General features: G+C 41.1%; 1 protein-coding gene across 2 annotated transcripts in view; it reads right to left on the reverse strand.

The window, feature by feature from the left end:
* The window catches only part of ADGRG2 (adhesion G protein-coupled receptor G2), a 216,903-nt gene that overhangs the window by 105,875 nt on the left and 88,582 nt on the right, over window positions 1-22,446 (reverse strand). For both annotated transcript variants that reach the window (XM_040338220.1, XM_040338219.1), the window contains exon 4: window positions 130-159. In XM_040338220.1, the coding sequence (XP_040194154.1) occupies window positions 130-159 (30 nt within the window). The remainder of the gene's footprint in view (window positions 1-129; window positions 160-22,446) is intronic.

Raw genomic sequence — 22,446 nt, forward strand, 5'->3', positions numbered from 1 at the left:
GGTTAATACGGTAAGATTTCTGTGTTGGGTCATTCCAAATAAGAACTCCACAAAACTTCCTATAACATTTTATTACATTTTAACATATTATATAATATTACTACATTTTATCACAAAGAAAACACTTACTGTTTGCTGGGTTTTCTAGTGGCTGTTTAGCTGTTGAGAGAAAAAAAAAACAGCATTAAAATGAAGCATTAACCTTGTTTCCCAGAAGGGGGCAACCTTTGTCCAATTCTAACTGTGATCTCCTTCAAGGATAAGAAGTATACTTGAAATTCTTATTGCAGTTTTAGCAAATACATGACAGTTAGGTGGGGAAGAACAGAAATGATGTCAGGGAGATCTATAAATTCCGCCTTGTTTTATTCATCCATGTTCAATTTAAACATAATTGCTTCATGCTAACTTTTTTTTAATAATTTCATATTTCTGGATTTGTTTTAATATTTCTGGGTTTATTTCAGTTTTAATTGATTGATTTTTTATTATTTTTTATTATTATTTTTCAGTCACAAGACCTGTACTACATTAAGGTGTAACTTGAGCCAAAACCCTAATTTCCTGTCCTGGTGAGAACTTTGTCATTGGGATCAGAAACAAGGTGACAATAAAGGGGGAACACAAACAGCCAAGAAAAAATAAAATAATAATTGACGGAATTTTTTAACTATTCTCCTCTGTCCAAAACAAAAAAAAAACTTTTAGCTTCAACTCTATATTTCTACAGAAATCAATAGTATGAATATAGTTCATATAACAACCAGATTGTAATTTTAACAAATGATATCCCTTTTAAAGCGGGGGTTCACCCTTAGAGGGCACTTTTCCCCCTTCGCTTCCTGCTCGTTATTACTAGGGGAATCGGCAATTTATTTTAAAATATGTGCAGTACTTACCCGTTTACGAGACGCATCCTCTCCGTCGCTTCCGGGTATGGGCTTCGGGAATGGGCGGTCCTTCTTGATTGACAGGTTTCCGAGAGGCTTCCGACGGTCGCATCCATCGCGTCACGATTTTCCGAAAGAAGCCGAACGTCGGTGCGCAGGCGCAGTATAGAGCCGCACCGACGTTCGGCTTCTTTCGGCTACGAGTGACGCGATGGATGCGACCGTCGGAAGCCTCTCGGAAGAATGTCAATCAAGAAGGAACGCCCGCTCCCGAAGACCCATACCCGGAAGCGACGGAAGAAGATACAGCTCGAAAACGGGTAAGTACTGCACCTATTTTAATATAAATAGCCGATTCCCCTAGACCGAACGAGCAGGAAGCTAAGGGGAGATTTTTTTTTTTTTTTTAAATGGGTGAACTCCCGCTTTAAGTGGTGGACAACACATTACCAGCAAAATGAAGATAAAGTGGCATATTTTTCCTACATTATTGCAAAGGCTCAATACTTGTTTTATTGTTTCAATAAGAAAAAAACTTATATTTTTTTAAAAGCTAGGTTTTCTATGTACAGAGTTTTGTTGCGAAATATTAAGTATAACCAGCTTCTCATTAAGGCTGCATTCACACCTCGGCGTACTAAATCGCGGCGTTTTTTCCCACGAATTGCGGCGACAAATAGCGGCGTTTTGTACCGCGATTTGCGGCGACAAAACGCTGCGATTGTGAATGCAGCCTTCACCCCCTCTATGGAGATGGTTCACATCTCCTATGCCGAAAGACGCCTGAAAAAAAGGTCCGGGACTTTTTTTCAGGCGACAGGCGGCAGGCGGCAGGCGGCAGGCGTGGAGATGTGAACCATCTCCATAGAGGGAAATGTTACATCATCCCTCTGGCGTGTCGGGGCGGCAGCGGGCATCACACTACAGGCGACAAAACGCCTAGGTGTGAATGGGCTCTAAAGTGGTTCACTGAACTGTGGATCACACCATATTTTGAAAACATTTAATCAAAACACAGGAAAGACAGCCAATCCTGGGAGAGCTGGACGGGAGAGGAGAGGAAAGGGGAGGGGGATGTGAATTGTGCACTTTACAGAAGCTGTGCATGTCTGCAAGCTAGTACACGAGATATGTAAATAACCTGTCACTCAAGCAAGGACTTTGGTCTTTATCTGGAAGTCTGTTTTATTTCACTGAACAATAAAAAGAGGATTGTTCAGCGCTGGATTAACTCTGTGTGGCAAGACTGGGCAAAGATGATAGGAAATTGTGGCATCAAAATTACATCCACTTTAATATGCCAAATGAAATCAGCAGTTTTAAGTCTTGGAATTTTCCATTTGAATCATTCACACTCCTTGAAAAAATTCTAAGTTTCCAACTGTATCGGTTTGATGCTCTCAAGCTAAGAAAACAAGACATATACAAAGAGATTTTCTGGACACTTGATCATGCTTTATAGGAGTTTCCTACTTTTTTGGGGGATTTTTGAAACTGCAAGGATTTTTGAGAGAATCAGTCACAAAGAAAAATACCTGCTGGGGATGCCTCCAATTTAACACATACTAATTCTCGGGCAATGACTGAAAATGCCCCAGGACTAACAAACAGTTTCAGAGAAAACATAACCAATATTTTGCTTTATTCTTTATGACAGGTCCAAACTAAAGATAACCTGTTACATATAATTTGGGCAATAAAAAAATATTTTAAAAAATTGCATTTTATTCTGTGACTGGACATTACATGAGATTTCCTAAATTTCATATTACCTGCTGTCCCAGCATGGAACTCAAAGCAGCAGCTCCCCTATGATATTTTCTTTGCACTCCCATGATGCCAGACACCATGAAATTTCATGAGCCCCCTTTGTGACATTTACACTCTCAGCCTAAACCTGAACAGAAGTTTGCCAGCTCACGAGACACCAGCAGACTGAAGCCTCGTACACACGATCAGTCCATCCGAAGAGAAACGATCTGAAGGACCGTTGTCATATGTTAACCGATGAAGCTGACTGATGGTCCGTCGCGCCCACACACCATCGGTTAAAAAACTGATCGTGTCAGAACGCGGTGACGTAACACGACGTGCTGAAAAAAACGAAGTTCAATGCTTCCAAGCATGCGTCTACTTGATTCTCAGCATGCGTGGATTTTTAACCGATGGTCGTGCCTACTAACGATTGATTTGATCTATCGGTTACCAATCCATCGGTTAAATTTTAAAGCAAGTTTGCTATTTTTTAACCTATGGTTAAATAACCTATGGAGCCCACACACGATCGGTTTTGACCGATGAAAAAGGTCCTTCAGACCGTTGTGTGTACGAGGCCTGAGAGCGACCGTCACCATCACTGGTGCAAGTCAACTAAGCATTTAACACTTCTCAAACATGGTGCTTTAACCACTTCAATGCAGGGCACTTTCTTCTTGCCCAGGCCAATTTTAAGCTTTTAGCGCTCTCGCATTTTGAATGACAATTGTGCGATCATGCAACACTGCACCCATATGACATTTTAATAATTTTTCCACACAAATAGAGCTTTCTTTTGGTGGTATTTACCCACCACTGAGTTTTTTATTTTTTGCTAAACAAATGAAAAAAGACCAACAATTTTGAAAAAAAAAATCTTAATTTTTGTTATAAAATTTTGTAAATAGGTAATTTTTCTCCTTCACTGATGTGCACAGATGAGGCTGCACTAACGGGCACTGATGAGGCAGCACTATCACTGGTGGGCACTGAAAGGCATCGCTGATGGGGCTGCACTGATAATCTATGCACTGATTATCAGCACAGATCCACCCTGTCAGAAAATAAACTTATCGGCTTTCCTCTACTCACGCGCTGTCAGTGTTAATAGAGGAATGCTGAAAACTGTCACTTCCTAATTACACTGTAATGAGCTGTGATTGGACACAGCTGATCACATGGTAAAGACCCTATGTCATAGCCTCTTTACCGTGATTTGAGTTCCGTGTGTCCAAGCAACACCCTGCACCACCGATCGCGCGCTGTGGGTTGTTTTGAAGGATGTCATAGGACATCCAGTCAGAATGGGAAAGCCACTGCCCGCCGTCATTTTGCTATTGTCCGGGCGAGAATATGCAACCCTCACAACATCCGCTGTGGAGATTTTGACCTTTAAAAATAGTTTGTATCATTCACTGCCAAGTCCAGACAGGAATGTAACAGAGTTTACACTGTGGTAGCTTCTTTAGAGAGGCAGAGTTCTAGTTAAAGCATTTTTAACTATTGTTTAACCACTTAAGGACCCCTTCACTCCGATATACGTCGGCAGAATGGCACGGCTGGGCACAAGCACGTACCTGTACGTGTCTCTTTAAGGTCCAGCCATGGGGGCGTGAGCGCGCCGCCGGCGGCACGCTCGCGACCCGGTCCGAAGCTCCGTGACCGTGGGACCCGCAGACCCTATCGCCGCCAGTGTCCCGCGATCGGTCATCAGAGCTGAAGAATGGGAAGAGGTGTGTGTCAACACACCTTCCCCGATCTTCATCTTCATCGTCTTTCCCTGATATAGGGAAAGACGATCACTGACGTCACACGTCCAGCCCCCCTACAGTTAGAAACACATATGAGGTCACACTTAACCCCTTTAGGGCAGCCTAGTGGTTAACTCCTAAACTGCAATTGTCATTTTCACAGTAATCAGTGCATTTTTATAGCACTTTTCGTGTCCGCCATAATTTCGCAGTCATGAAAAAAATCGCTGATCGCTGCCATTAGTAGTAAAAAAAAATTATTAATAAAAATGCCATAAAACTATCCCCTATTTTGTAAACGCTATAAATTTTGCGCAAACCAATCAAAAAAATGCTTATTGCGATTTTTTTTACCAAAAATAGGTAGAAGAATACGTATCGGCCTAAACTGAGGGAAAAATAAATGTTTTTAGATCTTTTTTGGCGATATTTATTATAGCAAAAAGTAAAAAATATTGTTTTTTTTTTCAAAATTGTCGCTCTATTTTTGTTTATAGCGCAAAAAATAAAAACCGCAGAGGTGATCAAATACCACCAAAAGAAAGTTCTATTTGTGGGAAAAAAAGGACGCCAATTTTGTTTGGGAGTCACATCACACGACCGCGCAATTGTCAGTTAAAGCGACGCAGTGCCGAATCGCAAAAACTGGCCAGGTCCTTTACCTGCATAAAGGTCCGGGTCTTAAGTGGTTAAGTGGTTAATGAAAAAAAATTAAGCAATAAATATTTACAGAAATTGAATTACAAAAACAGACAGAAGCAAAAACAATATTACGTTTGGACCAATCTGATAAAGGAGTCGCTGGTCCTCTTAATGTGACTCTCAGTAATCTTTAAAAGCTAAGTTCACTTAAAAAAAATGCCTATGCAGTCAAGGGGCCCTAGTAGGTAAAAAATCTGTGCAGCTTTGAAAAATGTTGATTAATATACCTGCCATACAGCAGGACAGGTATATGCTAAATATTCGATTTTAAAGGCCAAGCTTAGGGAGGGGCAAACAATGGCCTACAGGTATGGCAATTACTATCATACACATTTTTCAAGCTGCATATTTTTTTTTTTTTTTTTTGCCTATGCATTAAAGGAGCTGTAGTATGTCATTTTCTTGAAACTGTGAACTTTAATAGCTCCCAGCTTTACATCCATCTTTTCTTGTCCCTAGAGAGAATATTATAAAGCCAACTCTACCCAATCAAAGAGTCTGAGGAGAGTGCTGTAGATGTGTTGGTGTATGTTATTATGCACATTGGACACCAATATTGCCAACTATCCTGGATACATCTATATTTTCATCTGACGAGGTTTCACTATCTAAAAACAAGCATATTATTTAGCGGATATTAGGATTTGTTAGATACCAAATATGAGAGGTCTGTGGTGTGTCTAACTTCTAAGGGGTCTCATGCGCTTTCTTGGCTTTTGGACCTGTAATAATAGGTGTGTTTAGTATCCAACTCAATAATATCTTTTTGTATGCTAAAGTAGCCACTTTTTAGGAAGGTAGCTCCATTACCAAAGAAGGTCTACAATATGAAATTCAACTTGAGAGTTGTATATGTGTCAGCTCCAGGGCTGGACTGGGACAAAAATTTGGCCCTGGACTTCATCCAGACTGGCCCACTTTGACAGGTCTCTTCCATGACGGCCGGACAACTCCCGCACCCCCCCCCTCCCGGCCACCCAAGCCCACTCTCCCCCTTCACTAGCCACTAGCCGTTCTACTTTATTAGAGTAGAACGGCTGGAACTGGTACTTTTATAGGCAGTACCAGTGGGGAAGCCAGACATTATTTCACCCAGGGGAAAAAAATCAGTTGGGACAAGATTAGGCAGAAGTGAGAAACGCCCAGGCTATAGCTGTGGAGTCAGCTGTCTGTTCCCTTCCCCATGCTCCTCTGTCGTCCCCCCTGCTCCTCTGGTCCTCCCCCTGCTTCTCTGTTCCCCCCAGGTGAGCGCTGCAGGGAGGGAGAGGAGGTGAGCGCTCTGGGAAGGGAGAGACAGAGGAGCGGAAGGGGCGGCGGTCTGCTGTCACTGAAGCCGGCCCACTGAGCCATTGGCCCACCGGGAAACTCCCTGTAGTCCCAATGGCCAGTCCATCCCTGGTCAGCTCTATGTCAACACAGGTCACTACCTCAGTCTCACAGATGTTTATTCCATCTACTGCTCTCCAAAAGGTCTCCTCACACAGAAGTCCTTTGAAAACTAGTTAATATTTCTACATTTATCCTGTATAGATTGGGCTTTGTCAAATGTGTCTCTTTCCACAAATGTCTAGCACAGACACAAGATTTTGATATGACGATATTGTTGCTAAATTGGGGAAAATGGAGGGTGGTATTTTGTTCAGTACCATATCCCTAGCTTCTAATTGGGTCCCTCAAAATAACAACATCCAACACTAGGAACGATGTCAGGCCATAAAAGAGATGTAAGACTGCCACTCTGGGAACAGTCTTGGGATAAACTCTCTGATTAGCAGAGAAGCAGACAATTAGAACTGAAGACAACTGAATCCTCAGTTAATGCTCAGTTACATAAATAATACACACTAAAAATAAATTATATTAGACCTCTTTGATATGAATATACTCCTATATACATGTATGAAAGTACTCCTGTTAACTACCTTCATCTGTGAATATTCCTTTAGGTCAGTGTTTCTCAACTCCAGTCCTCAAGGCGCCCCAACAGGTCATGTTTTCAGGCTTTCCATTATGTTGCACAGGTGATTTGATCAGTTTCACTGCCTTGGTAATTACCACAGCCATTTCATCTGAGGGAAATCCTGAAAACATGACCTGTTGGGGCGCCTCGAGGACTGGAGTTGAGAAACACTGCTTTAGGTCATTATTGATAGCTTAACTGTGCAATGTTCTGAATTTACATGCGTTATTTGACACTTTGATTATACGGATTGTAAATGACAGTTCTAACTGCAGCACCCTAATGTTTAGGCAGGGTTGCTAGTAAATTTACCTGCCAAGTATAGTTGCCTTGGCCAATTAATAGGAGATCAATTGATTCCACCCTAATTCTGGAATTGCTGCACTTCTCTGTCACTAGATGGCCGGGTATCTGGTGGCTGTAGATAAGACAAGGGCATTGCATGGACAGATTAGGAATAGATGGGGTATCTCAACCAATGGGCAGAGATCTTCTTGGGTCCCTTGGCTTGCTGGGAGAGACTATTTATTTGGATGAGGTCAGGTGATCGGGGTTCTGTGCCACCTGGATGGCTGTCTGAGTGGACTTGTGTTGTACTGCCACGGGCTGCTAGGCCAGAGCCTGAGGCTTATCTCGGGGGCATCTGGCTGCTAGGCTGTCTGAGAGCCTATCCAGACGCAGGAGAGCAGCGCAGGGTTGGGACTGCGGCTTGCAGTCCAACCAGAAGTGACGGTTCTGCCGGCTGGAGAACCTGTCATGGCCGGAGGTAGAGGGGAAGCTGTCACAACTAAGGGACAATCCACCTGAAGCAAGTACCAGAGCAGTATTCTCACCAACTGGGGGCGGTGAAGAATTGGGAAACTTCAGCAGGTGTCAAGTCAGGGACCCAGCGAGGTGATGCTTGCAGAGCAGTCTCGTGTGCCAAGCCAGGGACTGAGCAGGTCAGTGGGGTGATGCTTAAGGATTATCTGTGAGTGCCAAGCTAGGGACCCAGCAGGGATGGGGGGCTGATGCTCGAGGAATATACTCAGTGAGAAGATTGGAAAAGCTTAGGAGATCCAGCGGCAGTGGATCAGCGGGTTTAAGTGATAGACTGGGAGCTCAGTTGAGTGAAGATCTAAAAAGGAGATTGTGGAATAAGTGAAAGAGTTCATTATAACCTGTGTTAGAAACACAGTCATAGGAGACAGCGTGCCTACACATGCAGATGTGGTGTCCAGCTGGATGCCTTTACCTGCATGGCTGTTTACCTATATAAGTCTCGGAGAGAGTTACAGCAAGAAGGTGTCCAGAGAGCCAAGTCCAAAACGAGGGAATCACTGATTTTCCAACCGAAAATCAAGGAAAAGATGTCCACTACTAAATACATCACGACCTTTAGCTCTAATCAGAACACATTTCGTAATTTAATAGCCAGCAATTGGCACTTTTTGGCCGAAGATCCAATTATTTCAAAATATGTGTCAGACAAACCTGAAATAGTGTACAGAAGGCCACGATCCATTAGAGATAGGGTAGTCCACAGTCATCTTACCCCTGACCCCCCGAATGCAGCAGCACCAGGGGGAAAAGGGGCTTTTAGATGTGGAAAATGTGATCAGTGCCCCTGGGTGAAAGAGGGGACGGGATGCCCTCTGCCAAGAGGTGGACATCAAAGATCGAAATCATATGCTAACTGCACCACAATTGGGGTTGTGTATTTAGCCACATGCCCGTGTGGCGCGTTTTATATTGGTAAGACGAAACGTCCATTTGCCAGACGGATAAAAGACCATCCATATTATTTAGATGCGGGACTTCTTTACACCCCCATATGTAAACATATTGGTCTGCAGCACAGCTATGATCCGTCCTATGTATCCTTCTTTGTATTTGAGGTTATTCCGGAACAAGAAAGAGGAGGACATTTTTATAAAAAAAGTCCTCCAACAGGAGGCAAGGTGGATATTTAATCAAAGGGCCACCTATGTACCAGGGCTAAATACGGCCCTATCTTTTAAACCATTCCTGTAGTTACAATCAGAAATCATACATATTCTCATATGTGATTAGAAGGTTCTCTGTTATTTTCTGCACTATTGTGACAGTATTTTGCCATCTAGTGGCCATTTTTATGTTGACCAATGATTAATGTTTAAACCAATTAATTTTGAGTTTATTAATTATGATTTTGTATTTGTTCTATATACTAAATTAAGTAATCAATATATATGCTGAATTTAACACTTTTTTATTTTTGTGTTAACTCTGTTAATTGTGGTGACTTAGTATGGGAACAGTATGGCGCTGTGTGTTCCCTTCTTGCACTGATCGAGCTCTGAGGACATACCGCTAGGTGGCGCTGTTCGGCGGGCTCCCTAGGTGTGAGGGATATTTCCCTCTGTTAACCTTATTTGCATGACGGGCTATCACACAGGAACCAGGAGGAATGAGCCCATATGGGTGCAGCGAATAACAGCACACCCATGAACCAGGTAAATAGCGGCTGGCGTCCCTTTGGACTTTTTTGACTATAGGATGATCACTCTCTGTATGTGATCTGATGGCCATATTTAAACAGATTTTTCCTGATTTACCTTGCACTGCATTGAGACCATTCTCAATGAGTGGCTTGGTATTAATAGCAGTGTTTCATATTATTATTATTTACTAAGTGGTCACTATGAATTTCCTTATTAATTATATATTCTTTACTATTACGGACTATCTCTATAGTGCCAGCAACCTTGCATGTTTATTGGCTCCATCCCTCCATATACCTGAAGCCCTATACTTACCTTCTTGGTGATTATCTGAGTGGAACTTTGATTATCAAAATAGTAGGTACCTTGTTCATATTTATTACAGTACACATTAGAGCTTACCTATGGTTGATTACCTGAACTGATATATGACTATTACTATTAAATCCTTGCAGATTCTGGCCTCAGAAATCCCATAAAGCTTCAGCAAGGACTCACAGCTCCATAGCAACTTGATGGGTCTGGCTCCCATCAAGTGTGTACCTTTTGGGTAATGATCGGTGTCGGTCAGTGTTCATACAGCGCCATATGTAGTTTTTTCCGATAAGTCCCATATATTAGGTAAGCACAATGTATAAAAATGAGTACTATGAGTTAATAATTTAAAAATTGAAAATAATGTTGTATGAAATCCTTAAATGCAGATCTATACTGATGACCTCTTTTGTGTTCTTTTGTATATGATCAGATGAAGAGTTAGATGGATGCGGCACCCTGATGACGTTTAACAGTGAAACATGTTGGTGACCAGCACCATTTCCTTCTAGCAACTCTGTAACCATCATTCTATAAGGGCAAACGATTTTATCACTATGTTATTTTATTTTTAATAAATGTTGTACTTTTTCAAAACATTTGTTGTTATTTGTGCTCACCTATTAATAGACACAATATCTCGTCAAAGTCCTAATTAATGCCTGCTCAGTTTGTCCCCTTCTTTCTATTTTAACACTTTAAGGACTGGAGAACCGTGTCTATTCTGGAAACTGTCCAAATTATTTTCTTTCAAATGAACTAATTCAAGACTTGAGCTAGTTTAGTGAGTGTAAAGCCTCGTACACACGATCAGTCCATCCGATGAGAACGGTCTGAAGGACCGTTGTCATAGGTTAACCGATGAAGCTGACTGATGGCCTGTCGTGCCTACACACCATCGGTTAAAAAAACGATCGTGTCAGAACGCGGTGACGTAAAACACAAGGACGTGCTGAAAAAAACGAAGTTCAATGCTTCCAAGCATGCGTCGACTTGATTCTGAGCATGTGTGGATTTTTAACCGGTGGTTGTGCCTACTAACGATCGTTTTTTTCCCATCGGTTAGGAATCCATAGGTTAAATTTAAAGCAAGTTGGCTTTTTTTTAACCTATGGTTAAATAACCTATGGGGCCTACACACGATCGATTTGGACCGATGAAAACAGTCCATCAGACCGTTGTCCTCTGGTTAACCTATCGTGTGTACGAGGCCTTAGTGTAGGTGTACAGTCGGTGTCAGTGTTTAGGCTAAATTTCATCCAAAGATCTTTCGTACGATTTTCATATAGTGTGTACACAACTTTCAACAGCTGATTCAGATTTTCCGTACGAAAATTCCCAAAGGAACAAACTCCAAAAAAAAGGTTCTCGTGCTGAAGCAGAACAAACAATTTTCGTTTAATCTGTACCGTTTTTGTACAAGAAAATTCAGAAAAGAAAGACAGTGCATGATCAAAAACGATAAACAACAAAAAAAAAGCCTTTTTCATATGAATCTCCATTCATCGGTTCCGATTTGCTGTGAAACAACAAGAAAAATCGGACGATCAATCACCATATTTTCTTATAGTGTGTACCTATAGTGTCAGTGTCAGTTGCAGTTAGCGGGGGGTAGGAGAAAAAAACAAAAAACAAAATGCATATTATTGCTTCATGGCCCTACCATAGATACAAAGAACAAATAATGTACATATATGTGGTATTGCTGAGATTGTTAGGATTAGGAAAAAAAATTGTTTTGGTGAGGGGTCATAGTAATGGCATATAAGGGTAAAGTTTCAATATTTTTTTTTTTTTTATATATATTTTGGAACAGTTTTCCTTTAATTACATAGTTACATAGTTAGTCAGGTTGAAAAAAGACACAAGTCCATCCAGTTCAACCACAAAAAAATAAACAAACAAAATAAAAAAACACAGTACAATCCCATACACCCAACTCCATACCCACAGTTGATCCAGAGGAAGGCAAAAAAAACCAGCAGAGCATGATCCAATTTGCTATAATAATAAAAAAAAAATCAGGTGATATTTATAAACATTTCCCACCAAATGAAAACCCAATTTGTCCTGAAAAACTGAATACAATAAGTAGTTACGATGATATGAACAAGTAATATTTAACATGTCAAAGTTGCAAAACTGGGCATGGGTGTTAAGGTGTTAAGGTTTGTTTTGACCTTGGGTATGAAGGGGTTAAAAACTTTTTAAAAATACATTTTAAAAATAAATCATTTATATTCACTGCAAACTGCACTAACGACCAGTTTACTTTAAGGCTGGGTTCACACTGCTGCAATCTGTGTTGCACCAAAGTAGTACAGGAACCTTTTTCATGTCGCGCCATGCTAAGTTGAGTATTGATGTGAACCATTGACAACCATGTGATTTCCATTGTCATGTGATTTTATCACCTGGAATCGCACTGGCATGAATGGAGCCTAAGGCCCCTTTCACACTGAGGAGTTTTTCAGGCGGTACAGCGCTAAAAATAGCCACCCGAGGGCTTTTACACTGAGGTGATGCGCTCGCAAGAAAAAAAAAAATCTCCTGCAAGCAGCATCTTTGGAGCGGTGAGAGGAGCGGTATGTATACCGCTCCTTCCCTGCTCCTTCCCATTTAAAACAATGGGAAACCGTGGTAATACCGCCCGCAGTGCGCTTCTGCAGGTATTAACCCTTTATCGACCGCTAGCGGGGGTTAATACCGCACCATTTGCGGCCGAATCCCGCGGCAATTCCGACGGTATAGCGCCGCTATTTTTAGCGCCGCTATACCGCCACTGCGCCTCCTGCCCCAGTGTGAAAGGGGCCTAAAGGTCAGTAGATTGTTTTTCAGCTTCACCCATTATGTATCAAAGCAAGTAAACACAATCTGAGATTAAGAAAACAAATAATGGTAATGCTAGCCTCATTTTATTAAAACTCTGTATTTTATATTTGATCACAAAACAATTTTAAAAGCCTGTCTGAGTATTTTCTGTGAATGTGACTTTTTGCAGTGTAAGGTTTAATGGATACAGATCTAATTACTTGTATTATCCAGTACACTGTGCTGTACAGGCAATTTTATAAATAAACCCCATTTTCACCCAGCACCAATAGAATCGTGATTTTGACCTTTTAGAAGAGAGCGATAAACAACATAGCAGTGAATGGTCACAGACAGCTCTGGAGAAGGAGATAAGAGAAGCAGAATGAGTGGGATTGTTTGTGCTTTTTGAATTTCCCTTTTTTATAGAGGATAAATATAGTTTTTATAACTAATGCAGTTTGTCTTTAGTCATCTGTACATATTGTAGATGCCTTTTTTTGGTTTTCCCTAACACTGTTTATTAGAATAATATGTAACTATTATTACGCTTTTTTCATTTATCAAACTGACCAGGCAGCTAAGAATGGTTATAACATTATGGCCAGAGACATGACTGTAGCCCAACCCTGCATATTTTACAAGCATTATGCTTATGAGCAGCAGTCAGCCAAGCTTGGGAGGAAATATTTACTAAATATATATATATATATATATATATATATATATATAAATAAATAAAAACCGCCCTGTCAGATCGCCGCTCTCCTCTATGGGGGGATTGGATGAACACGGACCGTCTGTCCGTGTTCATCCAATCCGATCCGCAGAGGGATGGAAAAATAGAATTTTCCTCCGTCTGCAAAAACAGAGCATAGCGGAGACCGATGAGATCGGATGTCAGCGGATGTTCCGCAATCCCATAGGGATACATGTATGTCCTTTTTCATCCGAAAACGGATGGATGAAAAAAGGACATACGGTCCGCATGTGTGAAAGAGCCCATTCTGTAGGTATAAGCATATAATAAAACACTGGTGTTATTTCTCTGATTAAATACAAAATGCACCTTAAAGTGCCTGAGTATCTAACTGTCCTTTATTGTTTAAACAACCAATCAGCGCAACCCTCTCAAACACCTCTTGAATAAATACCAGTCTATGTAAAATTCTCTTGGTCTAGGTGTTGCAGCTCTCCTAGAAATCCACTGGGTGTTGGACTTAAATCTGTAACACATTTGAAGAGAAGGAGAGAGCACGGCTGCCCCAATGTAATATTCTTTTATTGATAAAAATTTTAGGTATAAAATGTATAAAATGTTTCACTCACAAACGGAGATAGATTCTCGCATTAACACCAGCAGGTAGCCTCCTCTCCCGGAATGTGTGGATGGTTGGGCTCCAAGACCCGATGAGCGGAGTAGGAGGTTGTTAGGATCCTGGCTGCAGCATCCCACATGTGCATGGACCAGAGGGAGCTGCGTGACGTCACTCGCAGCTGTGATGGGGAGTGGTGGAAGTGAATCGTCTTATCGGGAGGGCGGTTGCTAAGACTACATGTTTCGGAGGCTCGGCCTCCTTCAGGTCACTTCTTCAGCTCAATGCATTTTTCTCTTAGGCGACTAAGGGCAATGGGACTTTTCACATTTGTTGCCCGTCTATATTGCCCCTAGTCGCCTAAGAGTAAAATGCACTTCAAAGGCTGACAATATCTCCCATTTTTTTTTATATTACAGGGTGCCATAAGTGCAAGCTTAGCAAATGCAAGGCGTGAAAGTTAATCTGAGATGGACGTATTTTCCATATAAAACTGTTCATTTGCTATAGCACCCAATCCGTTATATATAGGTTGAGGTTCCCTTGTGGGTTTCTCTATGTAGGCAGGACGGTACAAGCCATGCGTACGTGCCTTGGCGAGCATCGTAGATTTATAGAGAAAAAATTTAGCAACACAGCGTTCCACGCCATTTTAAACATAAACATAGGGGCAGTACAGAGGGTTTGGAATTGTTTGGCATAGATTCAATATCTATGTCAATTCCAGAATGTGAACGATTTACCCGTTTGTGTAAACAGGAGTCCTTATGGATTTTTACTCTAAATAGTATGACACCTGAGGGGCTTAATGAGGAACTAGAGCTTGGTACCCTGATTTAATGATTTCATAATTTAGTTGATTTGATGAATAATTAATTGAAATTGTTTTGGGGTACCTTTATCAACTAAGCAATTCATCCACTATGAATCAATTAATCGATTGATCAGTTAGTTAATTGATTTATTAATCTATTAAATGATAAACATTAATTATGAGTCATTATCTTTCTACATTAATTAATAATAATTACTATTATTTATGTTTAATCTTATCATATTATATTACATTTTACAAGTATACACCAAAATGAATACCACTTTAAGAGTTTTTAAAAATTAAAAAGGGTATTTTTCTGTAGATTTAAATGCGTGTGTGTTTGCTCTCCATGTGTTTTATGGGAATATTGTTAATAATACTATTGCAACCTTGAACCTGATTTTATATTTCACAATTTAAACTCTTTGGTAGAGCATGTGATTGTTCTTATCAATTTTAAATCAACGTTTAATTAATTTGTTAATAATGTAACCCAGGGTTGTTTGTTAATTATCTGCCCTCCCCCCTCTATATATATCATTGTGAACTCCATACTCCTGGTTAAGTTCATGTTATCACTATATATAGTTAGGGTAGAGCGAGGAAGGGCGTGATCTGAAGGAGGCAGAGCCTCCGAAACATGTAGTCATAGTAACCACCCCCCTGCCCTAGGAGACAATTCACTTCTGCCACTCCCCATCGCGGATGCGAGTGACTTGGCTGCTGACTTTAAATGGGTAGAACTCCACTTTAATGCAAACAAGACACGGTCTTTGGCATTATCTAGCTTCTCGTTTTTTTATCCAAAGATACATTTTTAACTTTAACTTTTCCGCAGTTCAAAGTCTTTTACAAATGAAACTAGTAAAATGACAGATATCAAGATGTAGTGCCAGTGCCATTCCCTTGCTCTACATTCACCTAGTGCTAAGACTAGGTTGGTGAATAGTGGTCATCCATGGCTTGGTATTGGCAAGCAATGGAACCAGTTTAAGCATTAGTTGTGATAATCATGCCATTTGGGGGGTAACTAAAGAGTGGCAGTGAGTACACGCCTGCCTTATTAAAAAACAGTTAAGAGTCTGGTTAATCGGTCCTGAAGTTCCTCTACAAAAGCACACATCAGTCCTCAAGTACCTTCAATGCAAAATTCCAAACATAGCAGACTCAAGCCCTGTACACAAGGCTCGTTTTTCCTGACGAGATTCTTGGCAAGAATCTCTTGCCGGCCGAGTGTACAGACACTCCATTCAAAAGAACTGCCGTTCTTTTGAATGGAACGAAGGCAGTGACGTCATCGACTACGACGAGCATGCGCTCGTCTCATTCGTCCATCGCCGCCATCTTGCAACACCCTACCTATGCCTAGGAAGCTACTTTTGCATGCGTCAAAGTCATTTCGAGCATGCGCAGGTTTCCACAGCGACACGTAAGTATACACACTCTCGGGTTTCTCGGCAGGAAAACACTGCCGAGAATCACGACGAGAAAATGGAGAGCAGGTTCTCTATTTTTCTCGTCGAGATTTTGGGCAGTTTTCTTAACGAGAAACCTGAATACTTCGTACACACGCACCGTTTACAAAACGGTGCGTGTGTACGAGGCTTGACACTTCAAAACTCTCCTTTTTATTAGAAAAAATAATTACTTTAATTTAGTATTGCACAGGGTGGGGGGTTACTAAAACAGGTGCACACATAATCTGGTGCAGCTATGCATAGAAGCCAGTCTTGAACCAATGGAAGTTAGAAGTTTCTGTGTCCACCAGTTTTGGTAAATCTTCCTCAAAGGGTATGAATCATTAGGGATTTTCTGAATGTGTTCATGAATGTTCTAATTTCTTTCTTTTTTTTTTGCTTGCATCTGTAATACCTCAAGTTAGCCAATAAAGTACATCACTTAAAGCTGAAGTTTAGATATGGCCATTTTTACATAGTTAAAATGGTCCAATTGGTCCAAAGTAAGTATGAATGTGCCATACAAATGGGATACCCTTGAAGGCTGGAAATTACTGTAGTAGGCACCGCTACTACAGTGATCTTCACTACCTCTCATGTCCCGTGCCGAGCAGCTGCCCTACTGCATGGTGAACACAAGAGGTAGCTTGCTCAGCATGGGCATTTTATGAATGAATACAAAGCATTCTCATGATTGGATGAGGTGGGGCGATGATCTCACAATCTTCACTTCGTCCAATCAGAGAAAACGTTGCATTTATTGAGAAAATGCTAAATGTTCCCTGATTTTGCAGGGGCAGCCTGAAGATTACTGTAGTAGTACTGTTTCCAGCTTCCAAGGGGATACCACATGTATGGCACATACATGCTTAAATCAGCCTAAGCTGGACTAATGTAAAAATTGCCGGGTCGAAACGCGTCAAGATTTATGTACTCATCCTCATTGTAATATCCAGCGATGTTGTATGATACATAGTCTTTGCACTTTTTGTATTGAGAGTTTAAAATCATGTACCATAGCTCATATCTTAACCGTTAATGTTCAATCATTGTGGTCTTCACCAATAAAGTATATTTTTTACTATTTTATTGTTATATCCCTCAATTTCTGCTGCCTTGAAAACCCCAGTGGGACAAACATCCCTTTTTCGCAATTATCGGGGTGTGCAGCACCATTTTCTTTTCTCTTATAAGTGCCCCCCTCCTTGATCTAAATGTAAAAATTGTTAGCTTTAAATCAAACCACCCCACCCAGTTTTGTTAAAAGTTTCGTTTTAATATATAGCTTTGATTTTTTATTTGATTTTTTATATTACTTCATTTCAAACTTCCAACAACATGTTGTTTGTATAGTGCAATCTAATAAAGTTCATGAAAAGATTAAACCCACTTTTTTTGTTTTTAAAGCCAAGGTTTACATTGTCTTCTCCAGAGACGTTCTCATTACATTACATAGTAACTTGACCACTCAGCCTTGTATCAAACAGCTGTTTAACTATTCCCCAGATGAATATTAGCTCATATCTTCATTGCATCTTCCAAAATGCTTCACCCATCAGCTTCAGTAAAGAATCAAATGTTGAAGCCAAAACAAAGCAAGTGCATTAATGTTTTTAGTATGTGGATTTAGGTATGTGAAAATATTCGTCCCAGTCTATTGTTCACACATCGAAAAAACAGACAATCACCTTTTGATTCTGATGACAGTTTCTGAGCCAGGACCAGTGCACTGGGTTTTAATATACAAAGGTATTAATTAGGCAAAGCTTTTGAAATACCACAAAGTTGAAAAGAAAGCTAATGTGATAATGCAACAATAAAATGGATTCACACTTCTGTGTTCTTCCGTGGCAAACCTCACTGTGGTAAACCTCACTGAAGGGGAAACTGCAGATCAAGTCCAATAACAGGCTAAGTCAACTAGTGTGTGGTAAAAACACACGCATGTAGGGTATGTTTAAGGCATTTCTTACACACAAAAACACTTTTATTGACAGAAAAGACAAGGTTCTTAACATAATTTAACATAATGGAGACAAATACAAAAAGAAAAAATGCACAAAGATTCACTTACCAATGCATGCGTTACGAAATCCAAAAAATGTTTATACCAAAAGAAAAAGTAAAGTTTAAAAGACACAAGTGTGAAAAACCCTTACACATCACCTCCCATGTAATCCACTGCTGTTTCATTCGATTAACCACCTCCGGACCGCCCCACGTACATTTGCTGCAGCATGGACTTCAGCGCAAAATCACGTACCTGTACGTGATTTCGATTCCCGGGGGCCTGGGTGAGCTTGCCGCCAGCGATCTGCTGTGTCCAATCACAGCAGGAGCCAACCAGTAGATCTGGTGGACCCAATGTTCGCCACCACCCAGCGATCATTACCGAAACAGGCAGAACGGCAGTCTGCCTATGTAAACAAGGCAGATCGCCATTCTGTCAGAGGGGAAGATGGAGATCTTGTGTTTCTGATAAGCAGGAACACAGATCTCTGTCTTCCCAGAGTCAAAGTAACCCCTACAGTGAGCAGACACTCCAAGGAAACACATTTAACCCTTTGATCGCCCCTTGTTAACCTCTTCCCTGCTAGTGTCATTAGTACAGTGACAGTGCATTTTTTTATAGCACTGCTCACTGTATTGGTGTCACTGGTCCCCAAAAAGTAATACTTAGTGTCAGATTTGTCCGCCCCAATGTCTCAGTCCTGCTAAAAATCGCCGCCAATACTAGTACAAAAAAATCAAAATATCATAAATATATCCCATAGCTTGTAGGCGCTATAACTTTTGCGCAGTAGCTTGGGCTACTATGCATTGCAGACCAGATCACCTACCACGTTGCTTCCGGGATCTCCTCCCCTAACACCTTTTCCCAGCGAAGCATGTATGCGTGCTTACCCTGGGTAGGAAAGGAGTGAGAATTTAGTAATTGGTACACATCAGATATCAAGCCTCGGCGGGCAGAGCCCTCTAACACCATTTTTTTAAAGGAGTTGGCACTGAGAACTGGAGCTTCGGGGCAAAGGATTGTGCGTAGTGTCTTATCTGCAGATACCCATAGAACACCTGGCGTGGCAAATCAAATTTCCTCTGTAAGTCATTCCAATTTTTAATGTTGAATGCAAACAAAATTTTGAAGTGGCTTTGAATAACATTTGTCAAGTCGCTGATTACATTATTGAATGTACTGATGAGATTTTTCGTACAAAGCTTGTAAGAAAATCTACGAATGTATGACCTACTAAAGACTTGTGTCCTATCACAAAATGCAGCTCAGCATCCAATAGAGGTTTTGACAGAATATCAGCTGAATGATGGGAGTGGATTCAAGAGCAAACCCTGGCTTTGCTTTACATTGGGTTGTACTTACCCTGCAATAGAGGCCTCTCTTTTTTAAGGCACTATAAAGCATTAAATTAGAAGTCTACCCTAACACTAAAATCTCTAAATCTACTGGAATCCATGATCTAAGACTAACTTATCTAGCTCTGTAAAGAAGAAATCGCTATAAAAACCTTTTTTGAAGCCGTTCCGATCCGGTCCGGTCTCCAGTGTCGGAAGCTCTGCAGAGGAGACAGCTGACAAAGCCTGGGAAATTAATGGGAAGTGACATCACCCGTAGAGTTACTATAGGGCTTCTGCTGTCGGCTGTCCTTTCTGCACCCGCCTCCACAGAGAAGCCACCGCTGAATGCTCAGAGTGGGACTGGACTGGAGCGGTTTCCAAAAAGTTTTTTATAGCTATTTTTTCTTTACAGGGCTAGGTAGGTTAGTCTTAGATCGTGGATGCCAGTATATTTAGAGATTTTAGTGTTAAGCCTCGTACACACTCACAGTTTTCTCGGCAAGAGAGCTGCTGGGAGAGCTTTTTGACAAGAAAACCACGCATGTGTATGGTTTCTCGTCGGGAAAACTGACGGGAATCTCAACGAGAAAAATAGAGAACCTGCTCTCTATTTTCTCGTTGGGATTCTCGGCCGTGTTTTTCTGCCGAGAAAACCGAGCGTGTGTACATGCTTACCTGTCCCCGGTAAGCCCGCGCATGCTCGATGAGACTTCGACGCATGCGCGGTAGCTTACAAGGGCAGTGTAGTGTGTAGCAAGATGGCGGCGACGGCATCGAATTTGACAAGCGCATGCTCATAGTAGTCGATGACGTCACCGCGTTCTTGCCATTCAAAAGAACGGCGGTTCTTTTGAATGGCCTGTGTGTAGACTCGGCGAGCAAGGAAAGCTTGCAAGGTATCTCGTCAGGAAAACCGATGATTTTCTTTCCTGACGAGATTCCCGCAGTGTGTACAGGGCTTCTACTTTAACCTGAAAAATGCAGCGGAAACATGGAGGAGCCCCAACTTCAAGTTTTCTAGCTCCTATATTAGTACTGAGCATCCTATCTTTAGAGGTTCATAGGGCACGCTTGGCACATCTTTTCCGTGTCAGCGGTTTTTGTTTCAAACCAATTACATTCGCTAAAACTCCTAATTCTCTACATGTTACCTCACTGTTTGTTTCAGCTGGTATAGTTTACAGATTTAACAGGATTCTGTCCTCCAGGCACAACATGTTCTTAATAGCTATTTTGGTGTAATCCAAAAAATGTAAATTAAGCCATTATCTCTCAATAAACATCATATTTAGACACTTAGAAAGTATAATGTAAGGTCATGGAAAGATTGTATATAACTGGCATCAAGTTTCAATTATACAAATTATGGCGTTGGTCTAACATTTCCTTAGGCAACTGCAATTTAAATCAAGCTGAATTGCATATTCAAAGGGTGTATCTGTTTTGAAAGCACTTTTTGTCATAACTGTAGCAGTGATCATTAGGGGAAATTACCCTTTTTTTTTTAAAGACCACCTCTATCCAAAATCTTTTTTAAAGTTTAGCTATAGCTGGGAAAGGCTGTATCATCTGCTAAGTACCGTATATATTGTATACCTGACTGAAGAGATTTCCCTTTACTGTCACAGGGCGGCAGGGGGACAGGAAAATATCTCCAACACAGGCAGTTACAAAACCAAGAAAGGGTTAAAAATGTAAAAAATGTTACTCTATTATTGCTGTCTGTGTCTCCTTGTCAGGGCGACAGGTCTCCTTACTTGTATAGCAGGAAGTAAGGACAAATATTCACAAATAGCAGCAAAGGAGATGTTCTAACCCTACTTAAAGTGTTACTAAACCCGGGACCCTACATTTACTATATCTGGTCTCCCAAAGTACATAGAACATTGAAATAAAATTATTTTAGTAAATATAAACTGCTAAATACTTTTTCTCATCAGAAGTATAAAACAGTCTTGTGATGTTCATCTGTGTCTGCCAGAGCACTGGTTAAAGCTTGTAGGAGGCTGCATGACCCCTGAGTTCAGGCCCGGACTGGCCATAGGGCATACCGGGCATTTGCCCAGTGGGCCGCATGTCACATTACCCCCCAGTGCACACTCAGCTGCGTCAAGGTCTGCCGTCGACAGCCGCATTTCTTTCTGCCAGCCAGGGTCCCACTCCCTACTCTGAAGGCAGCGAGCTGGGCTGCTCCTTTTGCCAGCGCCGCTCACCACGGCTGGCTCCACAGCCACCTCCGCGGCCGTCCGGCCAGCCTTCTGAATCTGTTTAGCTCAGAAGGAGGAAATGAAGAGGACAGGTCATGTGAAGGGGGCGGAGCTGGAGTAGACCTCCTCTGCCTGATGTCATAAAAGGTGCTGGACTGCTGGAAAGGTAAGTGACATTATGCCAGCCTACCAATGTTTTTTTTTTGTTTGTTTCTTACCTACCAATGTTTTTTTTTTGTTGTTTCTTACCTGTCAATGTGTTTTTATTTTTATTTTTTTGTATCCTGGCTGCCAATGTTTTTTTTTTGTATTTTGCCTGTCAATGTATTTTTTTTTTTTTTGTATCTTGCATGTCATTTTTTTTCTGTATCTTGGCTGCCAATGTTTTTTTTTTTGTATATTGCCTGTCAATGTATTTATTTTTTATTTTTTGTATCTTGCCTATCAATTTTATTTTTTTCTGTATCTTGGCTAGTACCAATGTTTTTTTATCATGCCTGCCAATGTTAAAGTATTCATAATAAAAGAATGCTGAGGTCTTAGAGACCCCTTTCACACTGGGGCAGTGCGGGCGTTAATGGTATAGCGCTGCTAGTTTTAGCGACGCTTTACTGCTGTTAGGCTACTTTCACATTGAGGCGTTGGTGGTAAA

This window comes from Rana temporaria, chromosome 2, assembly GCF_905171775.1.
Source record: "Rana temporaria chromosome 2, aRanTem1.1, whole genome shotgun sequence".
NCBI classification, from domain to species: Eukaryota; Metazoa; Chordata; class Amphibia; order Anura; family Ranidae; genus Rana; species Rana temporaria.